This window comes from Hippocampus zosterae, chromosome 3, assembly GCF_025434085.1.
Source record: "Hippocampus zosterae strain Florida chromosome 3, ASM2543408v3, whole genome shotgun sequence".
Taxonomy (NCBI): Eukaryota; Metazoa; Chordata; class Actinopteri; order Syngnathiformes; family Syngnathidae; genus Hippocampus; species Hippocampus zosterae.
The window spans coordinates 6,617,843-6,643,703 of NC_067453.1; the positions used below are offsets into that span (position 1 = coordinate 6,617,843).

General features: G+C 44.4%; 2 protein-coding genes across 4 annotated transcripts in view; one reads left to right on the top strand and one right to left on the bottom strand.

Moving 5' to 3' along the window:
* Nucleotides 1-21,870, bottom strand: part of bmal2 (basic helix-loop-helix ARNT like 2) — a 210,575-nt gene extending 188,705 nt beyond the window's left edge. Inside the window, exon 1 of the mRNA XM_052060877.1 lies at nt 21,861-21,870. Coding sequence (XP_051916837.1) covers nt 21,861-21,870 — 10 coding nt within the window. The remainder of the gene's footprint in view (nt 1-21,860) is intronic.
* itpr2 (inositol 1,4,5-trisphosphate receptor, type 2) overlaps nt 1-25,861 on the top strand; it is a 70,907-nt gene that overhangs the window by 11,437 nt on the left and 33,609 nt on the right. For all 3 annotated transcript variants that reach the window (XM_052060795.1, XM_052060796.1, XM_052060797.1), the window contains exons 6-36: nt 1,427-1,525; nt 1,604-1,687; nt 1,791-1,937; nt 2,706-2,801; nt 3,169-3,213; nt 4,107-4,258; nt 5,247-5,346; nt 5,435-5,595; nt 5,676-5,817; nt 7,077-7,235; nt 7,502-7,674; nt 8,328-8,447; nt 8,558-8,740; nt 8,888-9,139; nt 9,225-9,372; nt 10,295-10,442; nt 10,721-10,908; nt 10,998-11,124; nt 11,200-11,257; nt 11,412-11,577; nt 11,701-11,868; nt 12,500-12,586; nt 12,688-12,813; nt 12,907-13,029; nt 14,744-14,944; nt 15,359-15,610; nt 16,771-16,896; nt 16,979-17,107; nt 17,905-18,019; nt 18,111-18,292; nt 19,579-19,721. In XM_052060795.1, the coding sequence (XP_051916755.1) occupies nt 1,427-1,525; nt 1,604-1,687; nt 1,791-1,937; nt 2,706-2,801; nt 3,169-3,213; nt 4,107-4,258; nt 5,247-5,346; nt 5,435-5,595; nt 5,676-5,817; nt 7,077-7,235; nt 7,502-7,674; nt 8,328-8,447; nt 8,558-8,740; nt 8,888-9,139; nt 9,225-9,372; nt 10,295-10,442; nt 10,721-10,908; nt 10,998-11,124; nt 11,200-11,257; nt 11,412-11,577; nt 11,701-11,868; nt 12,500-12,586; nt 12,688-12,813; nt 12,907-13,029; nt 14,744-14,944; nt 15,359-15,610; nt 16,771-16,896; nt 16,979-17,107; nt 17,905-18,019; nt 18,111-18,292; nt 19,579-19,721 (4,400 nt within the window). The remainder of the gene's footprint in view (nt 1-1,426; nt 1,526-1,603; nt 1,688-1,790; nt 1,938-2,705; nt 2,802-3,168; nt 3,214-4,106; nt 4,259-5,246; nt 5,347-5,434; nt 5,596-5,675; nt 5,818-7,076; nt 7,236-7,501; nt 7,675-8,327; nt 8,448-8,557; nt 8,741-8,887; nt 9,140-9,224; nt 9,373-10,294; nt 10,443-10,720; nt 10,909-10,997; nt 11,125-11,199; nt 11,258-11,411; nt 11,578-11,700; nt 11,869-12,499; nt 12,587-12,687; nt 12,814-12,906; nt 13,030-14,743; nt 14,945-15,358; nt 15,611-16,770; nt 16,897-16,978; nt 17,108-17,904; nt 18,020-18,110; nt 18,293-19,578; nt 19,722-25,861) is intronic.

A 25,861-nucleotide genomic window follows, 5' to 3' on the forward strand; every position in this document is an offset into this window, starting at 1 on the left:
GCCATTCATTTACAAATGTGTAATGTGATCGCACTTTAGATTTGAATGAGGCAAGATAACATGCTTTTTCTCTCAAATATATTGTTATAATCATTTGTTTCAGATGTACTGTAATTGGCGGCCCGGTAGTCCATTGGTTAGCACGTCGGCTTCACAGTGCAGAGGTACCGGGTTCGATTCCAGCTCCGGCACCCCTGTGTGGAGTTTGCATGTTCTCCCCGGGCCTGCGTGGGTTTTCTCCGGGTGCTCCGGTTTCCTCCCACATTCCAAAAACATGCATGGCAGGCTGATTGAACACTCTAAATTGTCCCTAGGTGTGAGTGTGAGCGTGGTTGGTTGTTTGTCTCTGTGCGCCCTGCGATTGGCTGGCAACCGATTCAGGGTGTCCCCTGCCTACTGCCCGGAGACAGCTGAGATAGGCTCCAGCACCCCCTGCGACCCTAGTGAGGATCAAGCGGTTCGGAAGATGAATGAATGTACTGTAATTATTTTCTGTATAAAAATTAATTTGGCGTTCAAAAAAGTCTTTTTTTAAAACTCGAGTCTTGAAAAAGAGGGGGTCGTCTTATAATCAGGGCCGACTTATATTCGGGCCAATACGGTAATGGTATCATTATTATGTTATCATGCACAGGGCTCTGTCCGAGAACTTAACAACAAAAAATATTCATTCATTCATTCATCTTCCCTGAATCGGTTGCCAGCCAATCGCAGGGCACACAGAGACGAACAACCATCAAAGCTCACAGTTACACCTAGGGACAATTTAGAGTGTTCTATCAGCCTGCCACGCATGTTTTTGGAATGTGGGAGGAAACCGGAGCACCTGGAGAAAACCCACGCAGGCCCGGGGAGAACATGCAAACTCCACACCGGGAGGCCGGAGCTGGAATCGAACCCTCTGCACTGTGAAGCCGACGTGCTAACCACTGGACTACCGGGCCGCTAAGTTTGGAAATAGTATTACAAAATAGTTACAGTTTGCCCATAAAATTATGAACTTGAAAGAATGTTCATGATCCACAATCTAAATTACTGTTAAATATTTCTGATCGTGTATATTACGATGCTATGTTATCCTGTATTGAAATTCGTAGGTAGTTTATCATGCGTAGTGTGAGTATTCATTCGGTAAATGGAGGAGGATTTGCTGTTTATTTACCTATGTAGGTATTTATTGCTCGGTGACAGAGAGCATGAGCTATGCGACCTTGTACGCTGCACTCATGCCAACTTACAGTGGCAGACGTGCTTGTACATGCTGACATCCTATTTGCAGTGAGCATGTTTTCAATTCACCCTGTTGCACACAACACCTCCAAAGGGAGGTGGGGTAGAGGGGTTCAGACCTTTTGCATGGAGAGTGATTGGCGGTCAATATCCGTTGTGATGTTTAAGCAACAAGTGTCTCCAATTTGATTTCAAGGTGGTGGTTGGAGACAAGGTGGTGCTGATGCCGGTGAACGCAGGGCAGCCTCTTCATGCCAGTAATATTGAGCTCCTCGACAACACTGGCTGCAAAGAGGTGGGACCACCCGTACATGAACTTTGTAAGTTTTGCTGATTCACCTGTCTCCCCGCCCTCCCCCGCTACATGTTGCAGGTTAATGCCGTCAGCTGCAACACGAGCTGGAAGGTCACATTGTTCATGAAGTTTAGCGACTACAAGGAAGACATCCTGAAAGGGGTTTGTTCAATTGCTGCCATTTGTGTGGAATTTTTAGTGAAGCTGTTTGAATTGGCGGGGTGAACGCAAGCGTGCAAAGCCATGCTTATGTGCCTTCTCCCAGGGAGATGTGGTGAGGCTCTTCCACGCAGAGCAGGAGAAGTTTCTGACCTGTGACGACTACAAGAAAAAGCAGCATGTCTTCCTCCGTACCACACTACGACAGTCTGCCACCTCTGCCACCAGCTCCAAGGCTCTCTGGGAAGTTGAGGTAAAACATGAAATGATTACTTTTTTTTCCTTTTTTTTTAAAACATGATTCAGTGTTCCTCTGACCTGTGCGGACAGCTAATAATTTAAGTCACTTTTGTAGCTTTATAAAGAAGCTCAAATTAATTGCTTACCACCATTTATTTCTCTGAATGCCTTTTCAATTCCATCTTAACTTGTAGTGAAAATTTCTCACTATCAGGTTGAACTTATTTGCCACAATTGACTTTATTCACAACACTAGTTGCTGATGTGAAACACGCTGGTGTTTCGATTACGAATGCAAAATGACCGTCAGTGTGTCATTCTAAGCGACCAAATCCCGCAAATGGTCTAATTCAGATTAGTATCTGGTTGTAATCGTCACTCTCTCTTGGTCCACTAGAGATTAATACAGACTTTTTTTTTCTAAGCCTTTTTGCCCCTGTGAGAGAGGGAGAGAGAGACAGACGCACACACACACACACACTGCTTATGCACCTAATGTGTACATATACCGCACACACTGTTCATGATTTACTCAGTCTTGATTTTAACACTGGCATTCAGAGCAAATTGGAATTTAAATACAACTTGATTTTCACCAGGTTGAAATTCCTCAGGGCCTGAGGAATTTCAACATGAAGTTGGCCTGAGGCTCAGGCCAACTTCATGCGACAACAAGTCATTCTCAATGGAAAAAAAACCCCTGATCTTTTGTGCATTTGCTCATGTTTCAGTTTAGTTATTCATTTATTCGTAGGTTATTATACCCGGTATCTCTTTCCAGGTCGTTCACTATGACCCCTGCAGAGGTGGGGCTGGCCAGTGGAACAGTTTGTTCCGCTTCAAGCACCTCGCAACTGGCAATTACCTCGCAGCCGAGGTGAGTCCTTTTCAACATAACGTGCTGATACTTTTTTCGAATGCAGCAAAGGAATTACTTTACTTACTTTAGAGATCATGATCATATTGTATAATTACACACAACTAATCTATCATTTCTTTTTATTGTATTTTATTGTATTGCATTGTATTATTCACGTGTTACCTTTTGTGATGCAATGCTGCACAAATGAGTGAATAAGCCCACTTGAGTAGGATGATACTGTGCTGTAGGTGTCAGTGTTTCCTTTGATGAAGGCGGCGTCAGGCCTTTACTGCAGTTTTGATTGGCTGATGGATAGGACCGACCAAGCTATGATGAGAAAATTCTTCCCTTGAAGTCACTTTTCATTTTTCTTTCGCTGCAGGAAAACCCTGAATTCAAAGTCAAAACATTGGAGCCCAAGGGAGAGGTGAGTTTGTCTCATGACGACTTTGAGCTAAATGGCATCCTGGGTACCTCATCCTCACACCAACACATACAGCAGTATCACTTTATAATTTATGCGCAAGAAGGTGAGCCACTTTTTAGATCACGCCATGAAGAGAATAAGTCATGAGAAAGAGTTGTTTGTCTTAACTCCATGCCCCCCCTCGGTCTCGTTATGTAATTTTGCGAGCTCTCTTCGACTTACAACTCACCGAACGTGGACACGCACACACGCATGCCTACTCCTATTCTATATCTAGATTCTCAAGCCCCCTAGCTACCTTGCACATTTGTATTCAGGCAGTGAGCAAACACACAATCTGTTTCACCCTCACACGCTTTCTTATGCCCACGCTGAATTTCAGACACACAGGGGGCTCCTTACATAACGTCTGGGTTGTGTGGAGGGGGTGAGGGGTGCTCTGTAAAATGGGTGGGAAGGTAGAAGACGTGCTGTCTGCTCCGCTCGTCTGTGTTAAGCTGCTGGGGTGAGTCACCAGTGGACTGGTGGAGGGGCAGTTGTGGGGCGGGGGGCTGCGATGGTGGGGGGTTATCGAAGCTGAGGTGAGAAGGCACCACTAGGGAGCTTACGAGTGACATGCAAAAAAAACAAAAAAAACAAAAAACAAAACAGTGGGCGTAATGAACTCATTCACTTCCACACGCTAATGCTGCAGTGTACGCCAATTTACATACGGCATTATCGCCTTCCTAAAACAATAAAGTCAATCTTTTTTTTGTCAAGGAAACATGCAAAACTACTTACTTAGTACTTTTTATTCCAGTTATATAATAGTACATAAAATGCAGACCTTCCCTTACAGTCCATTTACACCAATATGTCTGTCCTCCGGATATTTTTGTTTGTTGCTGTAGGATGAGACGGACTCTGTATATTGTAAGAGAAAGCATCAGGCAGCAGACAAGATTGCTTTTACACTGGTTTCTGTCAAACAAGGCAATGACATCGCCTCTCTCTTTGAGCTGGACGCCACCACGCTGCAGCGTGCCGACTGTTTGGTGCCCAGGTCAGTATTGGACAAGTGACTTTTGCTTGACTCGTATTCAGGAGCGGAAAGTAATGTAATGTGTAATAAAACTACATTTAATTTATAATGCACTTTTCTGAAAAATAAAGCTGCAGTTGCCTCAGTACGAGTGTTTAAAAGTGACATGGGGGATAAAAAATATACTGTATTGGCCCGAATATAACACAATCTTTTTGCATTGAAATAAGACTGAAAAGTGGGGGTCGTCTTATATTCGGGGTCTAGACATTATACCATTCACGACGCTAAATGGCGCCAGATATCAATGAAGGGAATGCTGAACTTGACTCCCAGGCCAAAGTGACGTTGTAATTTACATTTCAAAAACTAGAAGCCATTCATTTACGAATGTGATTGCACTTTAGATTTGAATGGGGCAAAATAACATGCTTTTTCTCTCAAATATATTGTTATAATCATTCGTTTCAGAGGTATTGTAATTCCTTTCTCTGTAAAAATTGATTTGGTGTTCAAAAAAGTCTTTTTTTTTTTTTTTTCAAACATGAGTCTTGAAAAAGAGGGAGTCGTCTTATAATCAGGGCCGTCTTATATTCGGGCCAATACGGTATATGTTTCTCCTTGGGACGAGAAAAGTTTCTCATCCTGACGAGAAAGTAGTGTATGTGTTACAAGCCAGTATGAGCATTGTTTTACAATGTTCAACATTTGTATTTAGGATTAGTAGAATACCATTGTTACTTGAATAAATATCCAAAAATTGTGACCTTGGTCTTATTGAAATGATCAGTGTTTGTGAAGGGGGATTGCACACTGCATGATATGGCAGAAACTTTGTCTTAAATCTAGTTATGCTAAACATAATTATGGAGCAATATGTTTTCCAACTCCATTTAAAGACCAATTATTGTACAGTCCGCTCTTTTCCTCTTAAGTCCCATTAAAAAAAATCAGCAAATTTTCAAAGCCTTGTTAGATGTGAGACTTCACCTTCTCGGATGTTTCACAGAAACTCTTATGTGAGGCTGAGGCACCTTTGCACCAACACATGGGTGACCAGCACCAATGTGCCCATTGATGCAGAAGAGGAGCGTCCAGTCATGCTCAAGGTTTGCCCAGCGACAGGATGCTCACATAATTACTCTTAAGTTCAACTCAAATAAATGACGTAGGCATTTCCTGTGGCGGTCACAATAGATTGGCACCTGTTCCACTAAAGAGGATAAGGAAGCTTTTGCGATTGTATCCGTTCCCCTGTCTGAAGTGAGAGACTTGGATTATGCCAACGATGCCAGCAAGGTCCTTGAGGCCACCGTGAGGAAGCTTCAATATGGCAACATTGCTCAAAATGAGAGAAGGTAAAGTCAAGTCGGGTCACAAACTTGGGTTTTCTGAGTTCAAGATTCAGAGTTTTTAGATACCCCAACGTTGTTTGCAGGTTTGTAACTAAGCTGCTGGAAGACCTGGTTTTCTTTGTATGTGTGGTTCCAAACAATGGCCAGGAGGTTCTGTCCGTGGTCACTTCTACACCCAACCGAGAGAGGCAGAAACTAATGAGAGAACAAAACATCCTCGCTCAGGTCAGCACATAGATCACAACAGTTTCCCTTGCATTTGCGATCTACGACACAAATGTCGTAGATCGCATTCTGGAATTACTTGGCTTGCTTTTTGCGAAGGCACTGACGCTGCGGTATGGCGTTTGCATGAAGTGGATGATGTTGATGCACACGGAGCCTCTTTTGGCTGCTTGTTACTTTTGCGCGGACAAAAAGCGTTCGGCTGCTTTCCGAAACTCCTCTCCCTCGTCATTGTGGAAGATTTTCCTCTCCAAAAGCAATCCTCATGGGTGAATTGCTTTGATTTCTTCACCGCTACTGGTTAGTAGAGTGTATTTGAACCTCAAATAAATACACTCTACTAACTACACTCTACTCGCCCTCTACTTTTACTTGCATGATCCTGGCTGATCCCTGCCACCTGCTGCCACCTGCTGGATAGATTTTACATGTTTTACAAAGCCGACAAGTCTGATGTGACCCTTGTGCGCAAAGAAAAAGGAAAAGACATATTAAAGTGTCATGGGTAGCCAGTCGTCGTGCCTTTTCTTGACATTTTTACGCGTCATGGGGAATAAAAGAGTTAACTAGCACTATTTTGGCACGGAGACAGCACGCTGCTTGTCTATTTTCAGTGGTACATATTGGAATTCTAAATACTGTTGGTACTATTGTTGTAAAACACGTATCTAGGTGCTTGGGTCTCAACTATTAACCCGAAATTTCTCTTTACAATATGTTCTATGCACCTCCATTGTTCTAAAATCTGCATTGTGATTCTTATTGCATTTGTGGAACACATGTTAAGCATCCATTTTTAGCCATGTCAGGAACGGCCCTTTTGCCACTTTGTCGGCTCAAAATGAGCTCACAGTTGCTCAGGGCTCAGATAACGAGTCGTTGCGGATGCGTCCAGCTGAAAAAGTTGTTGGCAATACTGCTACCAGTGCAAAAGTTATTGTAGAGCCCTGAATGCAGCTAGCATCCAACCAGAGTTGCAACTGGAGGAATATTTATAATTGTTTACAGGTATATTAGTATATTCAATGGTGATAAGCTGGTTAGGTATCTTAAGCATTGTTGGTTTGGTTATATATTTTTAACAGTTCAGGCAATGCGTGTTGATCCATCCATGTAAAATGATGCACAGTGCAATTAATATTAAAACAGCCATTGATTGGAGACACTACGACTAGGACCTGCAGATTTCGTATCTTCAAGGTATGAAAGTCCGAAGATGTGAATTTGATTCATGCAGGTGTTTTTTTTTTTTTCTTCAGATATTTGGTATCCTTAAGGCTCCATTCACAGACCAAGGTGATGGCCCCATGTTGAAGTTGGAGGATTTGGGAGACCAGCGCTACTCCCACTTTAAATATATGCTGAGACTCTGCTACAGAGTGCTGCGACACTCCCAGCAGGACTATCGCAAAAACCAGGCACGTCTGAACGGAGAGCTTGTTGAGTTCAAGCGCGCAAGTAGTCAAGGTTGTCTAAGGATACTTGGAGACTTTGTAAAAGTTTTGCCAGACTGTCTACTGTACAGGACAAAAAAAAAAGGTTTGCTGGGATCGTAGGTTGCTGTACATATACGGCACCAAATACCGGCCTTATATCTTGCATCATTAAATGACGGGATTTTGAAAAGTTAATTATATGTATTAATTCAATAATATTTATTCTATTTTCCATGCCATCCATACAGGAGTATATAGCAAAAAAGTTCTCAATCATGCAGTCTCAAATTGGGTATGAGATTCTGGCTGAGGATACCATCACTGCTCTGCTGCACAACAACCGCAAGCTGCTGGAAAAGCACATCACAGCTAAAGAAATTGAGACATTTGTCAGCCTTCTAAGACGGAATCGAGAACCCAGGTAATTCATTGTCACCACTCACACCTCACCAGCTCATAAAGTCGAATCTGGCAGGTCGCCTCGCAAAAAAAAAGAATTGAAAACTTTTCTTCTAATTTTGCTGTATACTTTCCACTCTCTGTGATTGTCAATTTAATGTTGACTTACTGCGATACTGTATATTATTCTGAGCATCCCAAACAGAGTTCTAGTGTACTGTACAACTAAGCACATGGCTAATTTGAGTGAGAGAGCCAGCAGACTATGAGCCGCAGAGATTCCCGAATTGTTGGGACGGGGTGTCCAAATGGATCTGTCCGCTCATTTTTCTGTGCATATTCCACTCTTCTATTATTGTTATTGACTCATTGTCACATTAATCATGTTGTACTGTGCATCTTAGATTGCTATGTGTGTGCCACTTTCACAGTAAGACACTCAAAAGAAAAAGCTATCGCTCACTTACTCTTGACTTGAGGGTTTGCCCGACTTCGGGTTTGTAGGCTGCTTTAGAGGCATCTTTGACCAGAAAATTTTCAATTGGTGATTTTCTGAATGGTATGAGCTCAGGGGGCGTGGCTTCAACTGTATTTTTTATTTATGCATTTCTTCATTCATTTATTAAGTAGTTAGCTTCTGAAGTGTGTGTGTGTGTGTGTGCTTTTTTCTTCCAGATTCTTGGATTATCTCTCAGACCTGTGTGTGTCTAATAAGACCGCCATCCCTGTCACACAGGAGCTTATTTGCAAATTTATGCTCAACCCTGCTAATGCGGATATCCTTATCCAGACAAAGTGAGTTACAACATGTGGTGACATGAGTATCACTGTTTCATTTGTGTGTGCGTCCATGTATTTTTTTCTTTCTTTTTGTAACAACTACTCCGTCACACGCTCACATCCAGACTAATCCCTAATACCGAGACGCCCCTGGAGTCCTCTTTGATGCAGGAAGACGGGGAAGAGGAGGAGGTTTGGCTCTATTGGATTGACAGCCACAAGGAGCCTCATGGCAAATCCATCCGCCATCTGGCTCAGGATGCTAAAGGCAACCACAAGATGGATGCAGATATCATCACTTACTACAGGTGGCCCTATTGCTGTTACTTCCTTAATGTCTTCAAACTTTTTTTTTTTTTGCCCGGGAGCGAAATGATGAGAAAAATCAGACAAGTGAGTTTTTACTGCGGAGAACCAGCCTTTAACCCAATCCCTCATTAATTTTCTCTTGTCAGGTATCAGCTGAACCTGTTTGCTAAAATGTGCCTGGACCGTCAGTATCTTGCCATCAATCAGATCTCCGCTCAGCTTCCTGTGGATCTCATCTTGCGCTGCATGTTTGACGACTGTCTGCCCTTCAACCTGCGAGCCTCCTTTTGTCGCCTCATGCTTCATATGCATGTGGACCGTGACCCACAAGAAGCTGTGGTTCCTGTGCGCTATGCGCGCCTCTGGACCGAGATCCCATCCAAGATCACCATCCATGAGTGAGCATCAGACATCTGATTACCAAATGGCACGAACACGCATCGCGATCAGTTACATGTCTATTGTTATTGTCTTTCTCTGCAGATTTGAATACGAGTCAGCAGATACCTCGAGAGAGGAGATGAAGAGGAAGTTTGCTCCCACCATGGAGTTTGTTGAAGAATATCTCAAGGATGTGGTCAGCCAGCCTTTTCCATTTGGGGAAAAAGACAAGAATGAGCTGACTCTAGAGGTATGACTAACCCGACAAGTTGCAAAGCAGATCATATACAGTTAATACATAAGATAAGAAAACATTTATTATTCTCACAATGGAGAAATTCCCAATTTACAGCAGCAGAAATTATGAAAGGGAGAAGTACAAATGCTCATAACTTGTACAGAGGTCTCAGAATGTGCATCTCTGATTTCGTGTATGATATTTTCAAACTGCTAGCAATATTCAATGTAGGCTTCCTCCACTTCCTCCCCGCCCCCTCGCAACAATGCCCAAAGAAGCGCCCCAGCTAAGCGCACGCAGCTTCATTGCTAGCATAAATTATTCATGGGGTTCACTAAACATGTTACTGGTTTTTATGTTGTGTTTTTAATTCAATTAAAAATATTGGAGAGATGATCAACTTACTTGACAAACCAAAGAAAACGGTCACGTCGGCACCAGTGTTTAGAGCCATCTGCGGCACTCCATTTGCAGCCGTTCACATCTGGGAAACCACTCTTATATATATAGGGTGACCCAAAAAAAAGGGGCCCCAACTCTAATTAGGCCCCGTTTCTTAGTGTTTTGTCCAAATGAAATGAAACTTTGGCCATAACTAGCTAGCATACTTAGCTCTGTGAGTGGCAGTTCAAATGAGCAAGTGATGTATTCTCTGGTTACGCCTTCTGTCTCTCCAGGCTTTGAATGGCCCGTTTCCTTTACACTGTGACAGCATTTAAAGTAATAGTTGAGTTAATTAGAGGCAAAGATCATTTTAATAATATCCTACTGTCTTGTCAGATGATAAAGAGAGTTTTAACACGTTTTATGACAAAAAGTGTGCACCTTTAAGGGGGAGGAACTGTTTGATGTGTCTGTAGGCTTAAATCCAGTACGCTAGTACTTTCCTACTGTACATTTCTGAATGGCTTTATTTTGCTCTTCTCTCCTCTAGGTGGTGAATCTCGCTCGTAACCTGGTTTACTTTGGTTTCTACAGCTTTAGTGAACTCTTGAGACTCACCCGCACTCTACTGGCCATACTGGACATCGTCCAACACCCGCTCACTTTCATGAACAAGCTCACCAAAAGTCCAGAGGCTGGTGGGTGTTCCTACAAGCGATTTTAGTTTACTGCCTCTGTCATTTTTTATGTATTGATTCTATCTAACCTACCGGTAATTAGCTGACCGCACAGTCACTGATGGCGTAGTGGTGCATTCACCTGACTGATGCAATTGCTTCTCACTCAGTGATGGTGTGAATGCGAGAGTGAATACTCTCTTTTCTTGTGGACAAATGTGGCTCGGCTGAAACATGTCGACTATGTCAACAAATACAAGACAGCCGTCCAAATGTGTGAAGGTGGCCGTCTCCTCCAGGTAACAATGTTCTGCGCACGATCCACGGCGTTGGAGAAATGATGACCCAGATGGTGATGAGTCGAGGTGTGCCACAAGGCCTGCCCGACACGTCTCCTTCACTGCGCTACGGCAAAGGACACGTGCTTCTGGACAATGAGGACGTCATGGTGATGGACACCAAGCTAAAGATCATCGAGATCCTTCAAGTATGTGCTCCCATGTCAATGCGCATCGTGTTGTGTGGTTGAAGGTCATCCGTTTGCCAAATTGGTGGTGTTCTCGCTTCTCTATGTAGTTCATCCTGAGTGTGAGGCTGGACTACAGGATCACATATTTGTTGTCCATCTATAAGAAAGAGTTTGGAGAGAAGAGCATATCCGAGAGCGGCGCTTCTCAAACTGACATGCTCCTGATGATGACACGTAAGATGCCTTTTAAGATTCAACTTCATTTTCTCTTGTCTCAATGCTCTGCTGTACACTTTGATTTCTGTCCAGCTTCCGAGCCAGACATTGATGAGATTGCGACCAAAGCAGAGAGCATGTTTGCTGGGAGGTAGGTCAAATATGCACTGATTTTCTATTCATACACCATCCTCACGCTCTCATTAAAACCGATTAAATGATCGCTTCTTGTGCATCATGCTCTATCCACAAATGAACTTGACTGTCCAAATGTGAGTGAGAATTCAAGTTCCCTTTTATCTCAGCTCTGAGTTAAGTGCAGTGGAGCTTGACGACGAAGGTGGCCGAACGTTTCTGAGGGTTCTGATCCATCTCATGATGCAAGACTATCCTCCATTGGTGTCTGGCTCACTGCAGCTCATCTTCAAGCACTTCAGTCAGCGAGCTGAAGTGCTACAGGCCTTCAAACAGGTACACAAAAGTTGACATCAGTTAATTAGATATTGTGGTATCTCAAAGGACTTAAATGGTTATTTTAAACCTGAATACTGCCATCTGTGGTTGATTTATTTCCTGTGTCTGCCCATTTTCCAGGTCCAGCTGTTAGTGTCAGAGCAAGATGTGGAGAACTACAAGCAGATCAAGGCCGACTTGGACCAACTGCGTCTTACTGTTGAAAAATCGGAATTGTGGGTGGAGAAGAATGGGGTCTACAATGGTGAAGATCTTGTTGTCAGACAAGGCAAAGAAAAAAACATTGAGGTAAAGAAAAGGGTATCCGTAACTCAGTTGAAATGTTCATCTTGAAATGACCGTTGCGTTTCCCAACCTTTCTTGAGCAAAGGCACATATTTTGCAAAAATGTCATAAAATGTGGAATTCCTCTTTGGTTACAAGTATACATCGAGAAAAATAAATACATATGTTATTTTTGTTGTAGCTTTTACTCTTCAGATCTGCTCAATAAATAGTCTCAGCATTTCATTATATGTTATTTTACCTTCTTTAAAATCTATTCAGCTAGTGCTTAATGGCCATACAACCTGATATTTCCTGTGATGCCATTCTACAAATCGCCGTTGCTACGTTATTGTATATTTTGCGATACAGTTCAGACATTGAATAATTCAAAACGGAAATAAAAACAAATAGGCTGTCAATATTTTGTCACTCAAAACCATTGAAAGAACTACAGTCGAAATCTTAAGAGAATGCGAACATTGCTCAGAGTCTTTCTCGTGGCGCCTGTTTGTTGTTTTGGTTGAGACACATGTGTTCCTGCCTCTCCTCAAAATGTCCGGAATGTTCCTGAGAGGCTAGGGGTTGGCATGTCCGAGTACAGTTCGTAATTAAAATTGCTTGTGATGACTGATTGTTCTTTGTGCCTTGCCAGGAGACTGGGCTGAGCACAGTCCACGATGGGAACAATAAACCTCAAATAGACAGCAACAAGGAAAACAACTACAACATTGTCAAAGAGGCAGGTTTCATGCTGTCTCTTCACATTTTTTTCTCATTGGATGCCAAGAGCACGTCTGTTTGCTAGTTGTCAACAGAGTGTTATTTGTGTGTCGTATGTAGATCTTGCTACGGCTCAGTAAACTGTGTTACCATGGTAAAAAGATCCGTACACAGCAGCAGCGGCTTCTGAAGAACATGGGGGCTCATACGGTCGTGCTGGACCTCCTTCAGATCCCCTTTGAAAAAGTGAGCATGAACCACCACTGCCGGCTGACTTATCTTGTGACAAACTGCCTGACCGTAACTCCTGTTGCCTCTCTTTTAATTGTTCTTTCTCAGAGTGATGATAAGATGAATGAGATCATGACCCTGGCACATGCTTTCCTGCAGAACTTCTGCAGAGGGAACCAACAGAACCAATTTCTGCTACATAAACACCTCAATCTCTTCCTCACCCCAGGGGTGGGTATGATTGGAATCGTATTTGAGAAAGCACTACAATACAAATGAAGGACACTTTATCCGCCGCACATAATGGCAGAGTGTGAAGTATATATTTTTCAACGACTTTCGATTTTAATGAAGCCTTAATTCACCCCCCCCCCCCACCTCACCCCACTCGCATCACTGACCAAAGTCGTCCCTGTCACAAATATGCATGCGACATGTATCCTATGAACTATGTAATAAATAGTACAGGCGCAAGTCGATGTTACCCCAGGCTGCTTTGTCTATCTCATGCCTTATTAATGTTCTAAAGTCGCCAAACATGAAATCTTGTATTTCTGGAATTTACAATCAATCAAAAATCAAAAAAGAGGTGATCAACTTACCGTATTGGCCCGAATATAATACGGCCCTGATTATAAGACGACCCCCTCTTTTTCAAGACTCAAGTTTGAAAAAATACTTTTTGAACACCAAATTAATTTTTATACAGAAAATAATTACAGTAAATCTGAAACAAATGATTATAACAATATATTTGAGAGAAAAAGCATCTTGAAATTTACACCATAATCTTCTCCTCAGCTGCCGGTTAACCTGGCCGATCTTTGACCCACTTTTCTCCAGATTGTCGCTACGTTTCTCCATTTTCTATGATCTCTTCTATTATTTTCTTTTCTTTTCTTGCTGACCGCTATTTTTATTTTTCTTCTTGGTGCTAGCGCTATTTTTATTTTTATTTTCATCGTGACAGGTTCCCTTTGGCCTGAAGAGTTAAGTTCAGCATTCACTTCAACGTATTCTGGCACCATTTAGCGTCGTAATTCTAGACCCCTGAATATAAGACGACACCCACTTTTTCAGGCCAATTTCAATGCAAAAAACACCGTCTTATATTCGGGCCAATACGGTACTTGACAACACATTGGGAAGGGTGAATTTAGCCCAGCCATGCAGCTGTCCGTGTAAGAAATCATCATAACAGAAGAATAACAAAACCTTTATTCAGCTCACAATGGAGAAATTCCCAATTAACAGCAGCAAAGTGATGAAAGGAAGGAAGTAGAAGAACAAAAAAATATAGGAGCTGTTGTAAAGGCATCCACTCTTGCGGCGCCATCTTGATGTCATGATAACATGATAAACATATATAAATGAAATATATTTACCTTACTTACAGTATTTGTCTCAAGGGCTCTGTTCCTATTCCTTTTAACTTTTGCTGCTAATCAGATTTGTATAATCTGGTCAAGATAACTATCTGTGTGACGGGGCTGTGTGATGTAGCCTGATAATAGATTGACTTGTTCTTTGGTCACTCCTCCGGTCTCCCCAGTGTCTAAGCCAGTTTTGTCACGCTGTGTCAAGTTTAGAAATAATGATTAAAAATGAAATTAGTCTGTGTTCGTTCACTTACTCGTAGAAGTGCTCCAATAATACTATGACACCAGTACTACTCATGTACACGCTAAACCTTCTGGGCAAGGTGACGTAGGCGCCAGGTACGGTAAGTTGTGTTGAGATACTTAAAAGGATACATGGATCAGAAAACTAAAGTCGGCTGCAAAAGTTGTTGCTATAAAAAAATTATCCACATGAGTCATGTTCAAAACCAAGCATTCTCATCACAATTGCAAGGCGTACTGTTATGATCAAGTATCGGTAGATAGTATCAGCTAATATGTTAATGTATTGTAAACACTTGTGCTTGGACTCCGTTTCTCTACAGTTACTGGAAGCCGAAACAATGCGCCACATCTTTATGAATTACTACCAGCTGTGCAATGAAATCAGCGACCGGGTTGTGCATCACTTTGTCCACTGCATTGAAACGCACGGACGTCATGTTCTGTACTTGAAGTTCCTGCAAACCATTGTGAAAGCTGAAGGAAAGTATGTGAAGAAATGTCAGGACAAAGTTATGACTGAGGTGAGGGGATTTGCCTCTGTTGTATTAGCTTCAGCAATGTGATGAGTTGTTGTTACTTTCTCCCCCCACAAAAAAATAAAATACATTGCCTAGACAGCAGTAGATAATCTTTCTTGATGTCATGATTGTCTCGTGACTTGCTGAGTTTTTGCTCATTTACAGTTACATCATGGATGTGTAAATATTAAATGGCTGTCTGTTTGGGCCCTGCCTGAAATACTGTATGTGCGCCTCATCAACGGATGTCTCAGGAGCATCATGTTCAGTCAAACTCAGTAATTCAGTTCAATTTTAACCAATTTCAAACAAGGCATTTGTGATTGCAAATATTTCAATTGGGAATGTCCTTAAATAACTGAGGTTGAGCTCCTAAGGCTTGCGATGGTAAAACTTGGATCTTTCTTGTTCTTGCAGCTCGTGAACGGGGGCGAGGATGTCCTGGTGTTCTACAATGACCGCTCCTCATTTCCAGTCTTACTTCAGATGATGGCCTCCGAGCGTGAGCGCACTGATGAAGATGGAGCTCTGGCTTACCACAACACGCTTGTGGAGCTGCTTGCTACTTGCACCGAGGGCAAGAACGTCTACACAGAGCTGAAATGTAACTCTCTGCTTCCACTGGATGACATCGTCAAAGTTGTCACCGATGTCAACTGCATCCCGGAGGTAAAGGCTGCGGGGAAACCAAAGGGTAGTTATCTGTCTGCTGCATCCACTGCTGCAGAGATTTTGTTTGTGTGCTGTAATGTAAGTCATCCTCGACATTTTGTTTAGTTGGCATCGCAGTGGGCTAGTGGTTAGCACATCTTCCTCAGTTGAGAGTTTCTATCCATCCATCCATCCATCCATCCATTTTCCGAACTGCTTGATCCTCACTAGGGTCGCGGGGGGTGCTGGAGCCTATCTCAGCTGTCTTCGGGCAGTAGGCGGTGGACACCCTGAATCGGTTGCCAGCCAATCGCAGGGCACACAGAGACGAACAACCATCCACGCTCACACTCACACCTAGGGACAATTTAGAGCGTCCAATCAGCCTGCCATGCATGTTTTTGGAATGTGGGAGGAAACCGGAGCACCCGGAGAAAACCCACGCAGGCCCGGGGAGAACATGCAAATTCCACACAGGGAGGCCAGAGCTGGAATTGAACCCGGTACCTCTGCACTGTGAAGTCGACGCGCTCACGACTGGACGACCGGGCCGCCTGAGAGTTTCTACGTACAGTCAAATCAAGGGTCTGGTCATGTGAACTCATCTTGTATTCTGGGTTCCTCTTTCCATAAACTGTAATAAGATTCTCAGATATACAGTACGTGTGGGCATCCATCCATCCATTTTTCGATCCGCTTATACTCACAAGGGTCGCAGGGGGTGCAGGAGCCTATCCTAGCCGTCTTCAGGCAGTAGGCGGGTGCCACCCTGAACCAGTTGCCAGCCAATCGCAGGACACACACAGACAAGCAACCATCCACACTCACACCTTGTGACAATTTAGAGTGTTCAATCAGCGTACCTGGAGAAAACCCACGGAGGCCCATGGAGAACATGCAAACGCCACTCAGGGAGGCCAGAGCGGAATTGAACGTGGTACCTCTGCACTGTGAGCGCTAACCACTGGCCCACCGGGCCGCCAAGGTGTGGGCATGTGAGTGTGAATAGTTGTTCATCGATATGTATCCTGCAATTGGGTAACCCACCAGCTCGGGATCCAACTCTGCCTTCATTTAAAGTCAACTAGAGTAGGCTCTTGCTCACATATGACCTGAATGATCTCTAACAAATTGTCTGTGCTAAAGTTTTTTCCATTCTTATCTTTTTCTCTGTATAGGTGAAAACTGCGTATGTAAACTTTGTCAATCACTGTTATGTAGACACCGAGGTAGAAATGAAAGAGATCTACACCTCCAATCATATCTGGAAGCTGTTCGACAACATCCTGGTTGATATGTCCAGAGTGAGACTCAAATTTCAAGTCCCAATTCCTATCCGGTATGCTCAGAAAAACTCTTGGCCAAGTATTTTCTTTGTATTTCTAGGTGTGTAACACGACCACAGACCGGAACCATGCAGATTTGGCCCTTGAAAAGTATGTGACAGAGACAGTGATGGCCATTGTCACGGGATTCTTTAGTTCACCATTTTCTGTAAACCACTCCAACCTTCAGGTATACTTATACAAGAAGTAACCCGACACAATATTAACTAACAAATTTTACTTTTTGAAAAAATTCAAAAAATAAAAGCGAAAGTCATTCCCCCCTGTTAGGGTTAACCGGCAGCTGAGGAGAAGATATGTCATTTACATTTCAAAAAACAAGAAACCATTCATTTACGAATGTGATTGCAGTTTAGTTTACAAATTTAAATGGTCAGATTTGAATGAGACAAAATAACATGCGTTTTCTCTCAAATATATTGTTATAATCATTTGTTTCAGATGTACTGTAATTATTTTCTGTATAAAAATTAATTTGGTGTTCAAAAAGGTCTTTTTTTTTAACTTGATGCTTGAAAAAAAGGGTGTTGTCTTATAATCAGGGCCGTCTTATACTCGGGCCAATACGGAAATTGTTGTGTTGCGAAACTGCTTACTTTTACTACTTTTACTCAGAAAATAAAAATGTATTACCCCAACAATGTCAAAACATCATTTTGTGGATTGTTTATAACTTTAATTCTGCAGCAGAGTATTTTAATGTCAATAAGACTCATTATTATTATTATGATCATAATCATAATAGCACTCTTTAAGGGCTTAGTTTAGTTGTAAGGTAGGGTAGGGACATGCATTTAGTGTTTGGTTATTTAATAGTGAAACTACTATGCATTAGAGAGTCTTTTATATGAACTTTATGTTAAGAGCTAATTGTTGTTATCATACCCTAGATTTGCTTAAAGTTTATTAGTCGACATTTGCACCACACTTCATTCCAGGGTGTTTTGTGTCTTCCATTTTCAACAGACAAACCAATCCATCTTTATCAAGCTGCTCCAGTCAGCTTTCAGGCTCTACAACTGCACATGGGTTAGTCAGAAGGCAAATATTGAGAACTGCATCAGGACACTTGCTGATGTTGGTAAGTACTACTGCTATTTCAATTTGACTGACAGTTTCTCATTTCACATCATTCGGATGTGTTTCACCAATTCAATGCTTTTTTTTTCCAGCCAAGGCAAGGGCAATAGCGATCCCAGTTGACCTGGATAGTCAGGTCAACACGCTGTCTCTAAAGGTCCACAGCAACATGGTTCAGCGGGCAGCAAAGGACTGGAGGAGCTCTGCGCGCACGCGGCCCCGCAAAGAGCACCTGGGCGGCCCTGACTACAAGACCATCATTGAAAAGTTGCAGGTATTCCTTCATCTAGGAATCACAAAGTCAGAAATGGCTATCAGCAGATAGGCTGAAGTATGCAGCCAGTTACTTTTATTGATCGTGCATAAACTACTTGAAACTAAGAAATTCTGTCTTCACCCATTAATTGAATAAGCTAACTTAATTTGAATGTACAATAACTTGTAGTTGTGGGATACAATTAAAAGGGTATTTCATTTCATCGAACTTTCCAGAGTATGCTTCAATTGAAGTAATGGCCCAATCAATTTTCAGAAGGATGCTTGGCCTTCAATTCACGGTCAATTGAATGTGGCAATTAAGAAATTAACTACTCGTATGTAAGTCTAGAATGAAAGCGACTCAGTAGTAACGCCTGCCCTAAATCCTACTGCCTGTACGGGCACCACATTTTTGAATTGTTTCTTATGGGAAATAACATAAAACTGTTAAATCAGTCGTTAAATATAAAGGGGCTTGAACTGAAGAAATGTTGAGTTCTGGTTACCAAAATAGTGATTCAACCTGAAACCTCTTTCTGACATATCTTTCATTTTCAGTAACGGATAAGCACCGGCAGGCATTACAACTCGGCAGCGTCTCATCGATTAAATGAAGATTTATTTGAGTCTGTTTTTGATCTCACTGCGCTGTCATTTTCAAATCACTCGACCGGAAGAAGCAATCACCTGTTTTTTTGTTTTTTTTAGCGGATGCATGTCTAGTGGCACTAGTAGTGGTTAATTGTGGCTGTAGAAAGAGCATTCACTTTGAAAAAGATCAGGCCAATCTTCCCGGGTAGACAAAATATTTTTGGGAGGAATCGAACAAATCGAATACTTTTATTTGACATGTTCTGCACACATCAGACAGCCATGGCAGTTCACACACTGGCACAGATGCCTCCCCGTTATTACCCACCCACGCTCCAACATACGACGGCAGCTACAGCAACACAAAACAAGTGTTTTTTTTTCGTTCGTTTTTTGTCCTCAACCTTGCAAGGCGATCAAGCACATTAGATACTCACTCTCTTCAGTGTCTAATGAGACTGAACGATTAAAAGGCTTGTAACATTCTGATTTGTTGTGTTTATTTGAAGAAGTACTCTGCCGCAAAATAAATATGAAATATAAAAGAACAGAATTGTGACAGCTTTCAGCAATGATACTCAATTTGAGTCGGTGAATCCCCTCATTTCTTTCTGCATGCCATTTACATACAGTTTTTTCTTCCAAAATGAAATCAGCTTTTCAATCATTTTGGTTCCAAATGAAATGATGAATGTGCCCATGCATGTACAGGGTGTGGTGTCCCATTTGGAAGAGCAGTTCAGTCCGATGGTTCAGGCCGAGTTTTCCGTGTTGGTGGATGTCCTCCACAGTCCTGAGCTGCTGTTTCCTGAGGCCGCTCGCCTGCGTTGTGAGAGTGGAGCTTTTATGTCAAAGTAAGTCACTATCACACTAGATTTAAGGCTCAAGTAAAACAGAAACTTCACAAGGTTCGGTTGACATGTCAAGTTTTCATCTTCCACTAAGATAAACTACTCGGAAAGTAAATTCCAGAAAGACAAGATTTCATGTTTGGCAGCCTGGGGTAACATCGACTAGCGCCTGTACTATTACATAGTTCATGTTGCACATATAGGATACATGTCGCATGCATATTTGTGACAGGGACGACTTTGGTCAGTGATGCGAGTGGGGTGAGGTGGGGGGGGGGGTGTGAATTAAGGCTTCATTAAAATCGAAAGTCGTCGAAAAATGTATACTTCACACTCTGCCATTATGTGCGGCGGATAAAGTGTCCTTAATTTGTATTGTAGTGCTTTCTCAAATACGATTCGAATCATACCCACCCCTGGAGTGAGGAAGAGATTGAGGTGTTTATGTAGCAGAAATTGGTTCTGTTGGTTCCCTCTGCAGAAGTTCTGCAGTAAAGCATGTGCCACGGTCATGAGCTCATTCATCTTATCATCACTCTGAGAAAGAACAATTAAAAGAGAGGCAACAGGAGTTACGGTCAGGCAGTTTGTCACAAGATAAGTCAGCCGGCAGTGGTGGTTCATGTTCACTTTTTCAAAGGGGATCTGAAGGAGGTCCAGCACGACCATATGAGCCCCCATGTTGTTCAGAAGCCGCTGCTGCTGTGTACGGATCTTTTTAGTTCCAAGCCCACTGCTGATGTTTTTCTTGAAACCGATCATTTTCTCCTCACTTTTAACACCGTACTCTGTCTCTCTACAATCAAAACCTCCCGCCTCATTTCTTTTCGTAATATCAAAAATATCAACATTGACACCTTCTGCTCCATTATCGACCGTTCCCCGCCTCCAGACGCCCTTTCAAACCCGGATGACCTCACCGCCCACTACAATTCCTGCCTCACAAATACTCTAAATTCTCTCGCCCCCCTGAAGAGCAGGACTGCTTCATTCTCTACATCTGCCCCCTGGTTTACACCCGCTCTTCGATCATTGAAATAAAAAAACCGCCAACTTGAGCGACTCTATAAGAAAACCGGTCTCACCATCCATAAGGACATGTACACTACCCATATCACTAAATACAAAGACCAAATTGCACAAACCAAATCCAGCTACTACTCTGGCCTCATCCTCTCCAACGAAGGAAATTCAACATCTCTCTTCTCCGTCATGAACAAAATCCTCCGGCCACCAAACTCTCTCCCCCTCCACCTGTACTCCACAGCAACCTGCAACTCCATAATGGAACACTTCAACCACAAAATCCTCAAGATCCATCACCAACTCCATCACAACCTGCCTGCCCCCCCCCCCCCCCCCATGTGAAACTTCTCCGTGTCATTTTTTCTCCTGTTTTGTTCTACCAACGACTGCTGAATTATCCGACCTCATACTCAAATCCAAGCCCACCACTTGCCAGCTTGATCCCCTCCCTTCATCCCTTGTTAAATCCTGCCTTCCTTCTGTGCTTCCTCGCATATCTGCTATTATCCACTCCTCACTCTCTTCTGGTATTGTCCCATCACTCCTCAAAACCGCTGCTATCACCCCCACACTGAAAAAACATGGATCTGACCCCAACAACTTTGATAACCTCCGCCCCATCTCCAACCTTCCATTTATCTCAAAAATCCTTGAAAAAACTGTTGCTGCTCAACTCCACTCCCACCTGTCCCTTCACTCTCTCTATGAACCCTTTCAGTCCGGTTTCCGCCCCCGCCACAGCACAGAGACTGCCCTAATCCGTATTGTAAATGATCTCCTCATAGCATCTGATCCGATCCGATCCTGGGCAATCGGCCCCCGTCAGGGACTTGCCCCCCCCTCCCGGGTCCCACACCCGGCACGAATCCCGTTGGTGTCTCGCATGGTTCCCCGCCAACATTTCCTTCCCACACCTCCCGCAAGCTACCCTTCTCCCTCCGCGCCCCCCCTCCCCATTCGTCCTTCGCCCCTCCCCTGCCCTCCCTCCACGCGCCACGCCCGCTCCCTCCCTTCTTCCTCCTTCCCTCTCCACCTCATACTCTCTGCAGACTCTTTCACACCCCCTCACGTGTCTGGCATAGTTTGCTTTCCTCACCCACCTTTCACACCCTCCACACTGTCTCATTTCTCCCTTCTCCTCATACGCTCCTCCCGTGCAACTCCTTTGGTGACTCATTTTATTACCTTTCGACTCAAAGACTCCTCCCACACTTCTCGCACTCAAACTCCACCTGTTCCTCGTTCCTGCGGTGTATGCGTTTCTCGTGCATGGTTAGACCAGCTCTACTCCTGCACACTTTTCCGCACCCGTCATACCGACATACCAACCCATCATTCACCCTCCTCACATTCCTTTCCAGTCTTTCCTCGTTCCTTCGCGCCTCATATCTGTGACCTTTCTGATTTTCCCATTTATACAGGTGATCCATTCGCTCTCTCACTCTCCGCTTCCATCCTTCCCTGTCACTCGTCAATCTTTCCACCTCCGTCCAGTCCATCCCTGCATTCCTCATCACTCTCTTCCAGTACAACACCGTTTTCCTTTTGCGCCCCATCCTCTTCCCTCTTCCTTCCAGTTCCTCCCACCATCCCAATACCATAGCTTTTGTTAGTCTTTCATTTCCCATACGCATCACATGTCCAATTCTCTGCAACACTCGCCTCTCGATTTTCCACTCGATGGATTTTACTCCCAACATTTTCCTTACATCATACATATTCACTCCTCTTTCTTGCATTTTCCTCAGTGGTTCTCCGTTCCTATCACTCCACACATACCTGTAGCACCTATCCATCCACTTCTGTAGTTTCCCCACATCCTTCTCATCCATGTTCTTACCTGACAGTCATACAGCAAGCTGCTCTCCACACACGCCTCTACTACTCTCCCTTGCCACCTCTTAGATAGTCGTGTCCCTTTCAACCACCCTTTCACACTCCCCCATAGCTTTCCTGCCCTCTTGATCCTGTTTCTCACATCTGCCTGAGTCCCAATCCAGCTTCCCAACACTCTAATCTCCTCCCCCTCTAGCGTTCCAAACTCCAGCACCTCCTCCTTCTCCTCATTGTTCCTCTCTTCCCACTGGGCCATTACATTTTCACTCTCCTTACACTCTCGTCTATCTCTCCTTTCATCCCCACTATAGTAGTGTTGTCCACAAACAAGGCGCTCGATACCCTCACTTCCTTTGTTTCCGAGCTCCCTCTCTCCCAGCCATGTTCACCTGCGAATGACCCTCCTGGTATCCACCTCCACACCACCATTTTTTCCTCCCTGTTATCTTGATTCCTCGCCGCTAGTGCCTGCCTCATCACCGCCTGATGGTAGATGTTAAAGAGGATCGGTGATGTAGAGCATCCTTCCCTCAGCCCTCTCGCTGGCATCCATCCTCCATTCACTCCCTCCCTTCCCCTCACCTTATACTCTGTCGTCTCATGCAGGTCCATAATGGTGTCCAGACATCTGCCTTTCAACCCGTACCTTTCAAGCAACATCCATAGCGCTGGTTTGCTCACTCTCGGATACGCCTTTTTCAAATCTAACAGTCTTGCACATGGCCAGTCGTTGTCCTTCATGTCCCTTACCCCTTCCTGGGTCACTCTCTTCTTACAATCTTCTACATCCTCCTGTATGCGTACCATCATTTGCGTTACATCTGCTGTGGACCTCCCTTTCCTAAAGCCCGCTTGGTTTTCGTCAAGGAGCCCCAGGTGTTCGGCCCACCAACTCAGTCGCTTCGCTAACATTCTCCCTAACACCCTGCTGCCCATACTCAGCAGGCACACTCCTCTGTAGTTGTTTCTGTCATTCCTGTCCCCCTTCTTATGTATCGGTACCATCAGTCCCACTTTTACACTTCCCTCCCACCGGTCCGCCCTCTGCTCAAACATCTGCCTCACTATCTTAATCACTCTTTCTCTCACTTCCTCACACGCGCTCCGTATAAATCCTATTCTCACCCCATCTTCTCCCGGTGCTGACTCTCGTATCTCCCCCATAGCCTCCATGATTTCTTCCCTCTCTGGCACCTCATTCATGATCTCGTTTGCTTCGCTCGCTCTGCTATCGTCTCTGAGATCTACTGCTCCTTGAACTGCCTCTCCTATCACTCTTGGTTCTTCCTCGTACCTCTCCCTCAACACGCTTTCAAAATGCTCCCTGAACTCCTCTGTCGTCACCGCCGTGCTCCGAGCGGCCGGTTTATCCCTTTTTCCCAACTTCCTCAAACATTTGTACATGTCACCAATCCTTCCTCTAGAACATGCTTCCTGACAGTCCTCAATCACTCCTTCCCACCAGTCTCTTTCCAGCCTCCTCAGCAGCTTCTTCAATTCCTTTCGCGTTTCCTTCACTTCCGCTTTTAGTCTGGTGAGTTCTTCTTCCATCTCCCCCACTCCTTTCCCTCCTCCCCTCACTCTCAACCTTCTCCTCGCATTCAGTGTCTCCAATTTCTTATTCCTTCTGTCTACCCTCTCCCCTATCCTCTTCTTCATCTCTTCTATCTCCTCCTCTCTCTCTACCATCCAAGGATTGGATATTTCTCTTCTCTCCCTTCCACATACCTCCACTGCTGTTTCCACCATTATGTTCGCCAGCTCTGTCCACCCACTCTCCTTTCCCCGTCCTTCCTTGTTCAACTCCTCCAATTTCTCTCTTGTCCTCTCCTCATATTCTCTTTTCTTCTCCTCCACTTTCAACACCTCCCACTTCGCTTGCACCGTTCTCCTTTGGGTCCTCTCTTCTGTCCTCCATCTCTTCCACTCCCCATTCACCTTCATACACACCGGTCTATGGTCTGACAATTCATACTCACTCATGGTCCACATCCTTTTCACCATGCGATGTCTCTCATTCCCTTTCACCAGATTATCCATCCAACTCATACCATTTCCCGCTTGCCATGTGTCGCCACGTCCCCCTCCTTCTAAACCTCCTATAGCTGTTAACATATGCCAGATTGTGCTCCCGACACCATTCTATTAGATCCCTTCCGGCTTCATTCATCCTTCCCAACCCATGCCCCCCACACACTCCTCCTATCTTCACATTCGTTCCCACACTCGCATTGAAGTCTCCTCCAATTATCAGTCTTTCCCTCCCTCCCATTCCCACCTGGCTCCCCATATCTCGTCGGCATCTCTCCATCTCTCGTTCGTCCGTTCCCCAGCTCGGTTGGTAGACCGATACCAACCCGAGCCCTCGCAGCACCACCGCCACCACTCTCTCTCCCAGCCACTTCTGCTGTCCTTCCTCTATCCACGTCCTCAATGCCGTTCCCCTCAGCATCACTCCGGCTTTCCTCCCATGAACAAGCACTACCTGTTCATCCTCCTCACCCAACCACACCACCCCGGCTTCATCTGCCTTTAGTTCCGTCATCAGCACCACTTCCCAGTTTTCTTTGTTGACTCTTTCTGCTACTCTCCTCAACCACTTTCTAAATGTTTCTCTCACACTCAATCTCCTCACATTCCATGTGACTATCACTCGTTCACCGTTCTTGTCCCGAGCCTCAGTTCTGTTTCCCCCTTCCCGTCCCGCCCTTCCTCTCCTCCTCTCTCCCCTTCTTTCATTCCTCTCTCTTCTTTTATTGTTTCTGCTCCTTGCTCCCCTCTTGCTTGCAGGGCCTGGATGGGGGTGAATCCCCACCAGTCTGTCTTTCACCCACCCTCCCACATGTCTTTGGTCCATCCCGCCTTGCTTGCGCTTCCTTCTTACCATCCCCAACTCGCCCCCTGGGGAACCTTTTTCCCACCTCGTCGCGCCACGTGCGGGTCCTAAAAGGGCCCTCGCCTGACTTTCATTTAAGGAGGGTTGTGGGGTGGGTACTCCCACTTCCCTCCGTTCCGACGGGGCGAGCATCAGGTGTCTCTCCTTCCGGTGAGGTCCTTCCTCCTTCCCCGTCAGCTGGTAGGTATTCAGCCGCAGCAGGGGCTCGAGTCCCCCGGCGTTCCCCCTCGCGCCACGTGGAGGCATCCCACCATGCGAGGCCTCATAGCATCTGACTCCGGTTTAGTCTCCATCCTCATCCTCTTAGACTTGAGCGCTGCCTTTGACACAATCTCTCACTCTATCCTCCTCAATAGACTCTCCTCCATTGGTCTCTCCCACACTC